A 16,158-nucleotide genomic window follows, 5' to 3' on the forward strand; every position below is an offset into this window, starting at 1 on the left:
GGTGCCCCAGTAGATTAATGTTTTTAAAACAGATCTCTTTACCACAGCTTTAGTGGGATATGGGGAGAGAGTGAAATTACATATGTATGTTCAGTGTACCATCTTAACCTGGAAATCATGAAGTTTTTTCAATAAGGACTGTTTTGGTTGTAAATAATAGAAACCCAATTCAGACTAGCTTAGGGAGAAAAGTTATTGGCTCCATCTCCACTATTGTCCATCTCTTCTCCAGGTTGAGAAGAATTGCTTACAGGATTGAAGGAGGAACTGTATGAACTAGGACCTTAAGTTCTGGTCCTATCAAACCAGAAGTCTCAGTGTCACAGGACACCATAAAAGCTGTGTGTGTGTATGTGTGTGAGTCTGTCACATGAGCATATGGTTTTATTTTGCAGACAGATTCTTACCCCATGCAAAAGAGCTGGCTGCTCACTGCTTAGATTTGTATCTTCCCTCTTTCATAATCTCATTGGAAAGAGAGCCCTTTTTTGCACGTATCTAAATATAAATATGAGGGAAGGATTCTTACCGATTTGGCTTTGGTCACATGATGGCCCCTAATCCAGATGGAATGGAGGAGGAGTATTCTAGAAGAAAAGGGGTACTTTTAGCATAACAAGAGGAGTAACATGGCATAGGGTGGACAAAAAAGTAATAGCTAACATAGTTCCCTATTGATGGGCTTTCCAGATTTTCACTGTTACAAATAACAGGGCATTGATACCCATAGGATAATTTCCTATAAGTAGAATTGTTAGATCAATTGCATTTGACAGATATTGTGAGGTTGACCATCAAAAAGATTGTGTAACAGGGCACCTGGGTGGCTCAGTCGGTTGAGCATCTGACGTCGGCTCAGGTCATGATCTTGAGGTTAGTGAGTTCGAGCCCCGCATTGGGCTCTGTGCTGACAGCTCAGAGCCTGGAGCCTGCTTCAGATTCTGTGTCCCCCTCTCTCTCCACCTCACCCCTGCTTGTGCTCTGTCTCTCTATGTCTTTCAAAAATGAATAAACATAAAAAAAAAAAGAAGATTGTGTATCAATGTAAATTCCCATCAGATGTTTGAGAGTCCATTTCCCTGTACCCTTGCCAAATTGGGCATTATTAACATCTTATAAAATGTTTTGGCCATTGTATTTCTTTCTCTGTGAACTGCTTTGATTATTCTTTCCCAAATTTTCTTTTAGATTATTGAACTTCTCCTCATTTATCTTTTTCCTTTTTTACTCATTGATTTTTGAGAGCCTTTTGTTCATTAAATAAATTAGCCCTTTGTTTAATTTTTCTTAATGTGGTAAAACATACATATCATAAAATTCACCATTGTGAGCATTAAGTGTATTAAATACATTCACATTGTTGTGCAACCATTGCTATGTCCATCTCATTACTTTCTCATCTTCCCATATTGAAACTTTGTACCCATTAAACACTAATTTCTCATTCTTCCTTCCACTAGTCCCTGATGATTACCATTCTACCTTCTGTTTCTCTGAATTTGACTATTCTAGTTAACTCATGTAAGTGGAATCGTGTGTCTGGCTTATTTCACTTAGCATAATGTCTTCCAGGTTTAACGCTTTGTTGTTGTTGTTTTTAAGTTTGTTCATTTACTTATTTATTTATGAGAGGGAACCAGAGTGCAAGCAGGGGAGGGGAAGAGAGAGAGGGGGAGAGAGAGAATCCCAAGCAGGCTCTGCACTGCCAGCATGGGAGATCATGACCTGTGCTGAAATCAAGAATTGGATGCTTTACCGACTAAGCCACACAGGCACCCTAACCCTTTGTTTTTATATGTAGTTTGACAGCTTGTTGAATCTTTCAATAATTGAAAGATTCTTTTTCTTTTTAACTTATTTCATTACCACTTTTTTTTTATCTCCTTCTAGTATCTCGGAAAAGGAAAGCCAAGAACTGGGAGGATGAAGACTTTTATGATAGTGATGATGACACATTTCTTGATCGGACCGGCCTGGTTGAAAAGAAGCGTCTGAACCGTATGAAGAAGGCTGGGAAGATTGATGAGAAGCCAGAGACGTTTGAATCATTGGCAAGTTTTATTTATAGAAGTAGCTGTGGTAGTTTAATTTTTTAATAAGATAATATATTATTTAAATTTGTTTTATAATTACAATTTTTAAAGCAGTGGTGTTGAAATCTGGTACTCAAGTATAACTTTCTTGATCTGTAAATTTGATAGTAACAAACAACTAGTCTTACACAAGTTGGAGAAAAGTTTGGCTTGCTGCTAGAGACTCTGTCTGCCTCACAGTGGATCTTGATCCATTCATAAGCATTCTTTGGGTATGATGTTAATCTCATAAAAAGAAAGGAAAAAGTTCCAGATTTGGACATTCTGAGGTGAAATCAACTTTAGACTTCTGGCAGTCAAGAATTGTGAAAGGAATTTTGAGGAATGTAGTTTGGTAATAGTCTTAAGTAGTATATCCTTCATGAAATCATTATAAGATAGCATGTCTTTTCACTATAATTAGTAGTATTCAGAGCTTAAAACATTACCCAACATCTGTTGTTTTTTTGTTTTGTTTTGTTTTGCTTTGTTCTTTGATTCATCAGTGAAAAGAAATGACTTGAGTTCTTTCTTCTGAGTAAAGTCAAGTCTATGTTCTGTACTTTCATTCTGTTAAATTCTGAATTCAGAAATTAACTCAGCTTGAATCATATAAACACATGAAAATGTTAACTCCATAAAGAGCACATTTAATTACACTTCTGATTGAATCCTCTTAAACTTGTAACAATAGTGGAAATAAAATGAGGAAAACAGGAAAGCTACCATATTTTGAAAGAAGAAAAACATTTGTTAACCCTGTTAATCTGGGCATTACAGGTTGCAAAGTTAAATGATGCTGAAAGGGAACTCTCTGAAATTTCTGAGAAACTGAAAGCGTCAAGCAAAGGTAAGTTAATGACCCATGAAACAAATATGTATAAGGCATCTCCCATAAGTATTGCACTCTTCCAAGCTAGTTAGTAAGATGTACAGAATATGGAGCCTTTCTAAGGAACAACAGAACATCTTAGAACTATAAGGAACATTATAAATTATTTGGTTTAAACTTTCTATGTAATAGATGAGGGGAATGAAGTGCATTAAGGCAAAGTGATGTCCCAAGGTCTCCAAGCTATAACCTGTTTTCTTATTCCTAATACCAGTAATGTCCTCTGTCCAACTTTAAGTTACTGACTTTTCTACAGAAACTTTGGCTGAGTTTTAAAATATTTGAGGCAATTTTTCTAAACATGTATTATCTTTTTCTTGGACAGCTTTATCAGAGTCACCATCTCAGGACTCCTTAGATGCGTTCATGTCAGAAATGAAATCAGGGAGTGCATTGGATGGTGTGTCCCGGAAGAAACTTCACCTGAGAACTTTTGAACTGAGGAAAGAACTACAGAGACTTAAAGGGTTGATAAAAATTGTAAAACCAGCAGAGATTCCAGAACTAAAAAAGTAAGTCTTAGTTATACTTGAAATTTTAAATAAGCATGTTTGCACAGATAACATTTTGAATTATATCTTTCTTTTTTTTAAATTGTTTTTAAGTTTATTTATTTTGAGAGAGAGAGAAGGTATGAGTGGGGGGTGGGGGCAGAGAACAAGGGAGAGAGAATCCCAAGCAAGGCTCTCTACTGTAAGCGTAGAGCCCGACTCATGGCTTGAACTCACAAGCTGTGAGATCATGACCTGAGCCAAAGTTGGATGCTTACCGACTAAGCTACCCAGGAGTCCCATTATATCTTTATTTTCTTAGATAATCATTACAGAATAAAAATAGACTGTAGGGAACCCTTTAAAGCACAGAAGGCAGTGATTTCATAGAGTAAAAAGCCATTTCATTTGTGAAATATAGACTGCTGTAGGATTTTTAGAGAAAACTATATTGATTCCTTTTTCATTGGAAAGCTCTGATTTTTTTCTTAATTTTTAATGCAGAGTAAACTTCTTTATTTTTTATTTTTTTATTAAAAAGATTTTTTTTTTTAATGTTTATTTTTGAGAAAGAGAGAGAAAGTCAGAGCATGAGAAGGGGAGGGGCAGAGAGAGAGGGAGATAGATTGTGAAGCAGGCTCCAGGCTCCGTGCTGTCAGCACAGAGCCTGACGCAGGACTTGAACTCATGAGCCGTGAGATCATGACCTGAGCTGAAGTCAGATGCTCAACTGGCTGAGCCACCCAGGTGCCCCCAGAGTAAATTTTAAAGAGCAACATGCACAAAAGGCTAATTTCCCTAATCTATAAAGACCTTCCAATAAGTAGACAACCATCTACCAAAGAGAAAAATGGGAAAAGGATATCAACTGACAGGCCACTGAAAAAGAAATACAAATAGCTATATAACTATATAAAATGATGCTCAATCTTGCTCATAAGAGAAAGAGAAAGACAAGTACAACAACGTAATACCATTTTTTTATCTATGATTTTAAAACCACAGATTGTCATTTTAACACCTGATTTGTCATTCCTAAGAACCAGTTGACAATTTTAATGTATTTAAATACTTTTAAAGTGGAATTTCTTCCTTTAAAATGGGGGAAGGCATAATCCCCTAAAGTTGATTTTGGGGAAATTTTTGGAAGAAAATCCATTTGTAGAAATCGAGAAGGTTTTTTAGTAATTTGTGAACAAAATTTTTTTTTTTAAATTTTTTTTTAATTTTTTTTTTTTTTTTAACGTTTATTTATTTTTGAGACAGAGAGAGACAGAGCATGAACCGGGGAGGGTCAGAGAGAGAGGGAGACACAGAATCTGAAACAGGCTCCGGGCTCTGAGCGGTCAGCACAGAGCCCGACGCGGGGCTCAAACTCACGGACCGCGAGATCATGACCTGAGCCGAAGTTGGCCACTTACCTGACTGAGCCACCCCGGCGCCCCTGTGAACAAAATTTTGGGAATAATTTTTCCCAGACTTGACTAGTATTCATGAGTGTATGAATGTGTGTGTGTGTGTGTGTGAGAGAGAGAGAGAGAGAGAGAGAGAGAGAGAGAGAGAGAGAGAATAAGGTCCAGTCTTTCAACTTGACAATATTTTCAAATTTTGTTCTATGTGGTCTCAACAAATTTTGAAAATGTTGAGTAGGTTGTTGTAGAAATAAGCCACTTTAAGTGAGCACAATCCAGGACAATCCAGGTGGGCATCTCAAAAAGTGGCATTGCCCAGATGGGTACACACACTTAAGAAGGTAATTAATTCTAGAAAGTTTCTCATTTTCTTTTGATCTGTGATGTCCTTCCTATATAGCACCCATTAGTCTTATGTGATATTAAAATGAAATGACATTGCAAATTCAGTTCTTCAGACAACTAGCCACAATTTAACTCCTCAGTAGCCACATGTGGATAGTGGCTACTATATTGGACAGTGCAGATGCAGAGCGTTTCCATAATTGCAGAAAATTCTGTTGGACGGCACTGCTTTAGATTGTCAGTATGCGGCGCCTTACCCCTGTGTACAAAACCTGTGACTTGATGCTGGGGGCATTGTATAGATAAACATCTAGGTACTGGGGGACAATTTTTATGTCGAGATGTAAAGATAAAATGTATTTATGTATCTGGAGCCCTTGATTGTACAGAAAATTTGTCCCTAAATTACTAGCAGTTTTGTTAAAAGATTTATGTGTAGTTTGGTTATTTAACGCAGTGATTGATAGGTCAGTCCACAAAGGTTTGTTTGACCCTGGTGGCACTTGATTTACTGATAGTGAGGAGGGGGGTTAGCACTCAAGTTAGACTCCCTGGCTTTCATTCTCAACTCTATCAATTACTTTTTGGGCATTTTGAGGCAAATTATGCAACTTCTTTGACCTTCGCCTTCCTCGTCTGTCAATTAGAAGTACTGGTGATGTTGCAAAGATGACTCGAACAGCACTTGACAAAGTGTCTGTATCATCATTGTGATCATTGTCCTGTTTCTGTTATACCTAGCAGTTATTTGTAACATTGTGTTTGTAGAGAAAGGGTAAAAACTCTGGAGGTATAGCTGAGGGTAAACAAATTAACAGTGAATTTTAATTCCAGCTCTGAAATCCTTTCCCTTGCTAAGTCATCCCTTCCAGAGAAGGTATGCCAGTCTCCTCCACAGCCTCCCTTCCTGCTGTCTGTGTGTCTGCTTAGTTTCTCCTCCCTCTCCTACTTTATATCCTGGACTTCAGATGTGTGTACCTTGTGCTCACTTCAGCAGCACATGTACAGATGTGTGTACCTTCTCCCTCTTCTTCTCACTTTGGTTGACCTTCCAACCTTTCTACCTAACACCCCTCCTGCCCCTGCCCAAGCAGCTCTTGATTGGGATCCCGTCTTCTGCCATTTTGTCTCCTAGGGGTGACTTTGCCCATCTTCCAGACAAGCCAAGCTATTTAATGGAGCTGAAGAATATCTGGGTTGCTCTTGCTTTTGTCTTCTATGCTAGAACCTTCCCGAGACCTGTAGGGAGGGGCTGTGAAGGATAGTATTTGATGAAAAGTCTTTATAGACAAACAGGCAGGATTTTTCTGGTGGCCTTAGCAAGGCAATGGGTCTGTCCATGGTAGAGAGCAAGGTGGTGAGGCTAGGCCCAAGAGCACCACTGAGGGGGTAAGACTTAGGTAGAAGAAGGTAGTAGTGACAAATGGGGCTTCATTATAGAGCAGCAAGGTCATTTTCTCATATGGCTCACTGTGTGTCTTGAGTGCCAGTGCTGTCCCTGTATTCCAGAATGCAGGCCTGCCCTTCCCTATGTCTCCTCATGCTATCTTGTCATCGTCACCTCTGCCTACTCTCTGAATGTCTTGTCAGCTCAACTACATCCTTTTTGTTTTTGCTGTGTCCTTTTTTTTGCCCCTGCTGTTTCCCAATTTCTATAATCTCTTCTTTTTGCTCTTCCTTAGCTTTACCCTGGTGGGCTTAGCTGTTATAACTCTCTCCAGCCAGTGAGATGCTGACAAACTCACCAGTTGTAAGGTCTCTCATTATGTCCTTGTCATTACTCACCACACAGCGTAGCCCCTTCACAGAGGTTTTTTGTTTTTGTTTTTTTAACTTCTGTGATCAGAGCCTTTGTCCATGGTTATGATAAGTGTGGACTCCAGGCAAGACACTGTGGGTCCTCTTGCGAGGTTGGTGGAAAATAGGGCTTTACTTTGTGGACCCGTCTCCTGCCACTTAGTGGGAATGGGATCTTGCCCCATTTGCCAGTGACCTTCGTACTGTTAGCATCATTTTATGAAGGTGAAGTCATGTAGCATGTTGGGACTTACTGAAGTTAAGAACCTCATCTCACCCTTAATAGTCCTGTGTCTGTGACAGTCAGCAGTATCATTGTCCATTCAGACTCTGTTGGCCTTTTCCTGTTGGTATATGCTTAGATATTCATTTTGGGGAAATTTTTGTTTCCCAGAAGTTTCTTTGTCAGAGTTCAGAGTGTTTTTAGATAAAATTTTGGCCTCACTGGAATAGACATGTACAATTACTCTTTCTTCTTAGGACTGAAAGTCAGACTACAGATGTGGAAAACAAAGCTAAAAAGCTTACGTTGCCTCTCTTTGGTGCCATGAAAGGAGGAAGCAAATTCAAATTAAAAACGGGAACAGTAGGGGTAAGTTGTGGGTCACGGTGTTAAACTTTTAGCCCTCAAGTCAATTTGCATATAACTGATTTGTACATTGAACATCAGTGTATTAATTTGTGATGGATGTTGCATTTCAGAAGTGTCTCTTTTCCTGGTGGGACTCAACATTTGTTAGTTATATAGTCACTGCACCCGGCTCTGCCATGTGGTGTTCCTTACTTCATTTAATCCCTTCAACACTTGCTGACTTGTGGGAATTATTACCTCTCGCAGGTGAGGAAACAGGGTCAGAGAAGTTAATTACGGGACACATCATCATCATCATCATTAAGTGACTAGACTGGCAATCAAATCCAGGTCCTCTCTTTTTTGAGTTTTGTGATCTCTCTGTTATCCTCTAACACTTCACTGGTGAATGTTTTTGTTTTATATACATCCCTGTTTACAGGTCCAGCTTTTAGAAGGTTTTCATCACCCCAAAGAGCTGAATCTTGTGTATTAGTGTGCAAGGGCTGCCCTAACCAAATACCACGGACTGAGTGGCTTAGAGGACAGAAATTTATTTTCTTACAGTTCCAAGATCAGCATGCCAGCAGGGTTGGTTTCCCCTGAGGTCTCTTTCCTAGGCTTGGGGATGGCTGCCCTCTTCCTGCATCTTCACGTGGTCACCTGTCTGTGCACTTGCACCTGTGGTGTCTCCCCTCTCCTCCTCCTCTTATAAGAGTACCAGTCATAGTGGGATACCTGGGTGACTCGGTTAAGCGTCTGAATCTAGATTTTGGCTCAGGTCACTATCAAGGTTCGTGAGATCGAGCCCCAGGTGGGGCTGACAGTGCGGAGCCTGCTTGGGAGTCTCTCCCTCCCTCTCTCTCTGCCCCTCCCCTGTTCTTTCGTTCCGTGCATGCTCTCTCTCTCTCTTTCTCTCTCTCACCCTCTCAAAAAAAAACAAAAAACAAAAAACCAGCCACATTGGATTAGGGTCCTACTCTAACTGCTTTGTTTTAACTTACCTCCTTAAAGATTTTATCTCTAAATATGGTTACTTCTGAGGTACTAAGGATTGGGACTTCAACGTATGAATTTTGTGGGGACAGAATTCAGCCCCCAGCACCTTCAATTAGGGTAAACTGCCATCTGGGGGAAGAAGCCTGAAGTCCCAGCCATATGTTGTGAGTGAGTATGTGGTTGACCTGAGATGGAGGTTTTTCTGTGAGGATGGGGGTACTGGAAGTACTTGTGTTTTAGTTAGTGGAAAAACTCTACTTAAAAACTCTCTTTAGGGGTGCCTGGATGGCTCAGTCAGCAGAGCATACAACTCTTAATCTCAGGGTCATAAGTTCAAGGCCCATGTTGGGCGTGGAGCCTACTTAAAATAAAATTAAAAAAATCAAATAAAAAGCTCCCTTGAAAGGATTACTGAATTAAATCCTTTATTTAAAAAATGATATGCCCAACGTACACTTTGGTACTTTCTATTTCTTAAGCTGCAATCAACTTTTTCTAATAATTACTTTTATTGAGAGGTCTTGATCAGAATGTTTGACTTTATTCTTCAAGGAATGTCTTTTCTTCAGGATCTGTTTTACTGATTTACATGTCTTATTTCCTTAAATTGAGTTAAATCTAAAGTGAAAAATCTAGGCAAATAATCTGTTTCTTAGATTTTGTGATGAAGATCCTTTAACCCCCTGAGGGGTAACAGGACAGAATTCCTGCAGCAGGTACTCGCCTGGAATAAATGTTTTCATTCCCTACAAGCTGTTTCAAGTGTTTTGTACTTAATATTCTTTGGACCCTAGAAACTAATAAAGATATGTGTTAAGGGTCCACAGATGGATAAAAGCTCATGTGCAGGTCCTCCTTCCAGCAGACTTCTGCAGGGTTCATCAACCTGGAGGGGTTAGACATTCTCCACATTTAGCTTAACCTCCTTGAGGAGAGTTGTCTCTTTCTCATTATGTGGAACTCTTCATTCATGGTTTTGTTTCCTTTATAGAAGTTACCTCCCAAACGTCCAGAACTCCCTCCAGCTCTAATGAGAATGAAGGATGAGCCTGAAGTAGAAGAGGAGGAGGAAGAAGAAGAAGAAGAAGAAGATGTGGAGAAGGAAAAGGAGGAGGATGAAAAGAAAAAAATGGAGGCTGAGAGCAGTAGGTTACAGGCGGAGATAGAGCCAGAAGAAGCAGTACAGGAAGCGAGGCCTCCCACTGATCTCACATGTTCTAAAGAAACAAAAAACCATGGTAAATCTTTCTTCTCCTTTCTATGCTGTTCAGTGGGGCATTTGCATTAATTGTGCAGAGGTCTAAAAAGCAAAGCCAGTTCTTGCTTGTGCATTTTGACTTTGTGGCACTTTATGATATATAACACAGCTGACTCTGTGGAAACATATTTTCTTGGTCTTTCTTTGACTGTCAGTCATTATTTATCCTCGTTGCAAAATAGGGGCAGGCATTTCCAGTGTATTCCAGAGTTGTGAAACTTTGAAAGCTGTGGAATCTGAAACCACAGTTGCTATGAAATAACCCTGAGCAGCTGCCACTATGTGATTGGAGGGCAGTGGACTAGGTTCATGATGAGGCCTGATTAGGTGGTTTAAGGATAAACCTCCTCTTGCTCATTTTTTTCCCTATCCCTAAAACAGAGGCTAAGCATAATTGTACCCACTGTGCATACTGCTCAGGAAGCATAATGCCTTATTCATCTTTTTGTCCGTGGTACCTAGCAGAACACCTAGCAGAGACCCACCTCAGCAAAGGCCTGATGAAAAAAAGGGAATTGATTGGCTTTTGAATATGTTTTCTTCTGATTATAAGAGGAAGATAAATTCATTTTAGAAACTTCTGATCATACATCAAAGTCCAAAGAAGAAAAGAGAGATCTACTGCAGTCTCACCCCTAGAGATAATTGTTTATCATTTTAGTATCTTTCTCTCCTTGTCCACTGCAGGAGTTACTTTCCTGCAGGGTGGCCAAACTGTCTGGCAATATTAAGACTTCACAGAAAATAGAGAGCTTGACGAAAAACAAAACAAAAACTGACATTAAATATGTGTGGGAAAGTTTGCATGTCTACTTCCAAAACAAACCAGGCTTATCTACATAAAACAACAGGCCTGGTATGTAGACATTCTCTTGAATCATCCTCAGTTGTTTGAGAAAAGAAAAGTTACTGTTTTTTCATCTGTGAGAGATCTTTTGTTTTTGCATTCTCCTTTTGTTTAGTTATTGGCAAAATGCTTAGCCTTTTCAAACAAGGTACGAAATACATGCTTTTTTAATGAGTCTAGTCTCTGATCCATATATTGTGAGGGTGGCATATAAGCAGGCCAGCAGGAAGGGGAGCAATAAGTATTGTATTTTTTCTTTAAAGGAGCAAAGGAAATATGTGTGTGTATAAAAATAGAAGATTTTAAAATTTGGTAAAGATACATTAATTAGTAAATTTGCAGCTGATTAGGGATTACTCTAGGCCTCTTTTTTTTTCACTATTAGGATTATGTTGTACATGCTATTTTATAATCTGTTTTTTTCTCTGTTTTGACATGTTCTTTTATTTTTTTTTTTAAATTTTTTTTTTTTTCAACGTTTATTTATTTTTGGGACAGAGAGAGACAGAGCATGAACGGGGGAGGGGCAGAGAGAGAGGGAGTCACAGAATCGGAAACAGGCTCCAGGCTCTGAGCCATCAGCCCAGAGCCTGACGCGGGGCTCGAACTCACGGACCGCGAGATCGTGACCTGGCTGAAGTCGGACGCTTAACCGACTGCGCCACCCAGGCGCCCCTCTTTTATTTTTTTAATTAATTTTTTTAATTAATTTTTTTGTTTTTAATTTTATTATTAAACAAAATTTTTTTTAAAATTTACATCCAAATTAGTTAGCATATAGTGCAACAATGATTTCAGGAGTAAAGTCCTTTTGTTTTTTTTTTAGTTTTTATTTTTTTAATGTTTGTTTATTTATTTTTTTTTTTTTTAATTTTTTTTTTCAACGTTTATTTATTTTTGGGATAGAGAGACACAGAGCATGAACGGGGGAGGGGCAGAGAGAGAGGGAGACACAGAATCGGAAACAGGCTCCAGGCTCTGAGCCATCAGCCCAGAGCCTGACGCGGGGCTCGAACTCACGGACCGCGAGATCGTGACCTGGCTGAAGTCGGACGCTTAACCGACTGCGCCACCCAGGCGCCCCAATGTTTGTTTATTTTTGAGAGAGACAGAGACAGAATGCGAGTGGGTTGGGGCAGAGAGGGAGACACAGAATCGGAAGCAGGCTCCAGGCTCTGAGCTGTCAGCACAGAGCCCAACGTGGGGTGCAAACTCACGAGCTGCGAGATCATGACCTGAGCTGAAGTCGGATGCTCAACTAACTGAGCCACCCAGGCGCCCCTTCAGGAGTAGATTCCTTAATGCCCCTGACCCATTTAGCCCATCTCCCTCCCATAATCCCTCCAGTAACCCTCTGTTTGTTCTTCATATGTAAGAGTCTCTTATGTTTTGTCCCTCTCCCTGTTTTTATATTATTTTTGCTTCCCTTCCCTTATGTTCATCTGTTTTGTCTCTTAAAGTCCTCATATGAGTGAAATCATATGCTATTTGTCTTTCTCTGACTAATTTCACTTAGCACAATACCCTCCAGTTCCATCCATGTAGCTGCAAATGGCAAGATTTCATTCTTTTTGATTGCCGAGTAATACTCTATTGTATATATATACACCACATCTTCTTTATCCATTCATCTGTCAATGGACATTTGGGCTCTTTCCATACTTTGGCTATTGTTGATAGTGCTGCTATAAACATTGGGGTGCATGTGTCCCTTCGAAACAGCACACCGGTATCCCTTGGATAAATACCTAGTAGTGCAATTGCTGGGTCATAAGGTAGTTCTACTTTTAATTTTTTGAGGAATCTCCATACTGTTTTCCAGAGTGGCTGCACCAGCTTGCATTCCCATGTCTTAAAATGTTCTTTTAAAATGTGACTTCAATAAGCATAGTGGTCCATCATATGCATGTGCCACGATTGATTTAATCAACTCCATATTGTTAGACCTGTACATTATTTGTTAATTTTTGCTATTATAAACATACTGTATGTAATAAATCTTGGTATTCATCTCTGATTATTTTCTTTGAATCTGTTCCTGGAAGTAGAATTTCTAGGCCAAGGAATATGTACATTTTTAAGGGTTTTGGTAAGTACTGCTGAAAAGTTTTAGCTCAGAGTTGGCCAGTTTTTAAAGTGGAAAATTGGTTTCTCTGTTAGACATATGGAGGTACTTTTTTTTGAAAATCTAATTAAGGTTATTGAAGCTAATGATGGTAAGGCTGGATGATTCTGTGTTTACTTAGCTTTTCTTGCTTTTGCCTTTGTTTTCTTGGTTCCCTCCTATGAATTAAATAATAACAGTACACTCTGGTTCTGCATTTTATAGAAAACATGTCTCAACTCAGCCAAGTGCAACAGAATAAAGATTATCAAGAGATTAGTGAAACAGCTGCATCATGTGAGGAACCCTCAGGCAAGTAGTGTAGCCGCCTCCTTAGCTGCTCTGCACATAAGCAACCAGCTGGTGTCAGAGGAGGGGTTGGAGTCGAGCTGAACCAGCACAGAGCGTGGCCTTTCACAGAGCATGCTGGGGGGAGACGCTGCTGGAACATATGAGAGGTTATGTTTGCTGCCATCCCATTTGCCTTTCTTTATTCCTTTTCTGCCTCTTGGGTTCCATTTTCCTGACCTGCAGAATACCTGATGCCTTCACTCTTCCCATGGCCATGCATAGCCCTCCACAATTTTCCATCTCCCAGAGATGAGTCTGTGCCTATCATGGGAGTGATTCCAAAACTATTAAAAGAAATTGGTTGAAAAGTTGGCCTTTTAATAAAAAGGACTGGTTTTCTACTGCCTTTTTTTTTTTTTTTTTTTTTTTAATGTTTATTGGGGTGCCTGGGTGGCTCAGTCGTTTGAGCGTTGACTTCAGCTCAGGTCATCATCTTACCGTTTGTTGTTTTTCATGTTTAATAAACATTAAAAAAAATAAATAAACATTTATTTTAATGTTTATTTATTTTTGAGAGAGAGAAAGAGAGAGAGAACGCATGAGCAGGGGAGGGGCAGAGAGAGGGAGAACAGAGAGGATACCAAGCAGGCTTGACACCAGCCACCCAGCACAGAGCCTGATGTGGGGCTCGAACCCACAAACCGTGAGATCATGACCTGAGCCGAAACCAAGAGTCAGACACTTAACCAGCTGAGCCATCCAGGCACCCCTGCTTTTTTTTTTTAAAAAAAGGTTTATTTATTTATTTTTGAGAGAGTGGGGAAGGGACAGAGAGAGAATTTCAAGCAGGCTCTGCACTAACAGTACAGATATGGGCTCAAACCCACAAACCGGGAGATCATGACTTGAGCCGAAATCAAAAGTTGGATGCTCACTGACTGAGCCACCTAGGCACCCCTCTACTGCTTTTAACTGTAATGGTTGAACTGTAGAATAGTAAAATCAGCCCATTTTCCTTTCCTTTTTCAAATAGTGCGATTATATTCAAGCTCTAGAACAGCGTTTGGATTTGAAAGCTAGGGTTATTAGCAGAGGGAAAATTCTCTCTTTAATAGAATCTTGACAGTAGAGGGAATTTTTAAGAATTTGATTGTTACATGTTTTCTTCAATTTTTTTAATGTTCTCTAAGGAGGAATTTTTCTTTTCTATTTTACTTATTCTGAAATAGCTATTGCCTCTTTTTTTTTTCTTTTTCTCAAATTAGCATCAAAGAATGAATATGAGAAAAACAGAAATGAATTGAAGAAAAAGAAAGCTCCCGGTCCAGGCAAAGTAAGTACCTTAGTCGTAATCTTCACGTCTCTAGGAGTAAAAATGAATCCCCTTGTCATGGACCACATTCAGAAGAGTGAATTTTTAGGGATCACCTTAGCAGAGTTCCCTACTGCGTAATACCTCCTCTTCTAGAAGTCTGGGCTCTCTTATTTTTGAATTTTTGTTTTCTGAATTCTCTGTTGTCTCCATCCACACTGTTCCCTATAACTGTGCATATACCTCTTTTATTAATTTGTGAATCTTTGTTCATATCCTTTTACGCCATACAAAGACATTTGAATAATATATTCTTATTTGACCTTTTATTACAAGAAAAATAGAATGTAATGTACTGCATTGTACATCTTTTTTTTTTTTTTTAACCTATTGTGGAAATCATAATAGGTATTGGTATACCAAGGGCTTCCTACTGTATGGATGTACTATACTTAACCATTTCTCCATAGATTGATGCTGGGTTGTTTCTTTTGTTTTCTTTTTAATTTTTAAAAATGTTTATTTTTGAGAAAGAGATAGAGCACGAGCAGAGAAGGGGCAGAGAGGGAGGGAGGGAGAGAGAGAGAGAGAGAGAGAGAGAGAAGGAGACAGAGAATCCAAAGCAGGCTCCAGGCTCTGAGCTGTCAGCACAGAGCCCGACATGGGGCTCGAATCCACAAACTGTGAGATCATCACCTGAGTCGAAGTCAGACACTCAACCGAATGAGCCACCCAGGCGCCCTGACGCTGGGTTGTTTCTAGTCTTTTATTATAACAGTGCTATAAGGACTAATCTTGTGTGTACAAAATTTTGTATGGATACAGTAAGTTTCCAAAAGTGGGATTGCTAGTTGTGTTAGGAGGTCCGTAAGACCACCCTCAGGCTAGATAATTCATAGGAGGCCTCACAGGACTCAGCATGTAGTTGTACTCACAGCTGTGATTTACTACAGTAAAGGATACCAAGCACAGTCAACAGAGGGAAAAGGCACATGGGGCAAAGTCTGAGGAAACCAGGCTAAGCTTCCAAGAGTCCTTTTTCAGTGGAGTCACACAGGATGTGCTTAATTCCCTTAGCAGTGAGTTGTGACATCTTGTGAAATGTTGCTAACCAGCGAGGCCCATTAGAGACTCAGTGCCCACTGGGGACTGATCATATGGGTACCTCCTGCCTGGCATGTACTCCAGTTTCATTCTCCAAGAAGGAAAGTAGATGTTCAGCATGAACCCTATTGTTTTTTACAGACAGTTTAGGCATAGTGAGCCACTTTTATCAGGGTAGTAGGAACCCTCCTGAAATCCAAGTCCCCAGAAACTAGGCGAGGGCCAACCTTGCAAATAGGCTTTTCAAAGGATAGCAGTCAGGCTTGCTCTGTTAACTCTTTTCTCCACCTAGATCAAAAGACAAATACCAAAATTCCCTGTATGGAGATCATACCATTAGAACTCATATCTCTGTTAACTGCCTCTTTTAAAAAACCTCACTCACTCTCACTGGCTGAAAATCAGCTTGTTGAGGCTTTACAGGAAAAAGTCAAGGTTCAGAGATGTTCTGCCATTTTTTGGTTACTTATGCGAAGGTAATTAATGGAAGCTGCTCTTAGTTTTTGTTTGCTGACAGGCATAGGGATAATAGTTCTTAGAGTTAAAATTATTTTCAGTAAAATAACTTATGTTTTCTTTGCAGCTTCCAGCAACACTTTCCTCCAGATATCCAGAAGATGACCCAGACTACTGTGTATGGGTCCCACCTGAAGGTAGATTGTA

At 39.7% G+C, this 16,158-nt stretch overlaps 1 protein-coding gene across 2 annotated transcripts in view; it reads left to right on the forward strand.

Annotated features, from left to right (window-relative positions):
• Positions 1-16,158, forward strand: part of SLC4A1AP (solute carrier family 4 member 1 adaptor protein) — a 35,604-nt gene that overhangs the window by 10,107 nt on the left and 9,339 nt on the right. For both annotated transcript variants that reach the window (XR_015248965.1, XM_025927315.2), the window contains exons 6-13: positions 1,891-2,051; positions 2,853-2,922; positions 3,290-3,476; positions 7,490-7,601; positions 9,571-9,817; positions 13,014-13,100; positions 14,345-14,412; positions 16,079-16,148. Coding sequence is in view for 1 of the 2 variants with exons in the window: in XM_025927315.2 (XP_025783100.1) it covers positions 1,891-2,051; positions 2,853-2,922; positions 3,290-3,476; positions 7,490-7,601; positions 9,571-9,817; positions 13,014-13,100; positions 14,345-14,412; positions 16,079-16,148 (1,002 nt within the window). In the remaining variant the exon portion in view is untranslated. The remainder of the gene's footprint in view (positions 1-1,890; positions 2,052-2,852; positions 2,923-3,289; positions 3,477-7,489; positions 7,602-9,570; positions 9,818-13,013; positions 13,101-14,344; positions 14,413-16,078; positions 16,149-16,158) is intronic.

This window comes from Puma concolor, chromosome A3, assembly GCF_028749965.1.
Source record: "Puma concolor isolate L17-30 chromosome A3, mPumCon1.1.hap2, whole genome shotgun sequence".
NCBI lineage: Eukaryota > Metazoa > Chordata > Mammalia > Carnivora > Felidae > Puma > Puma concolor.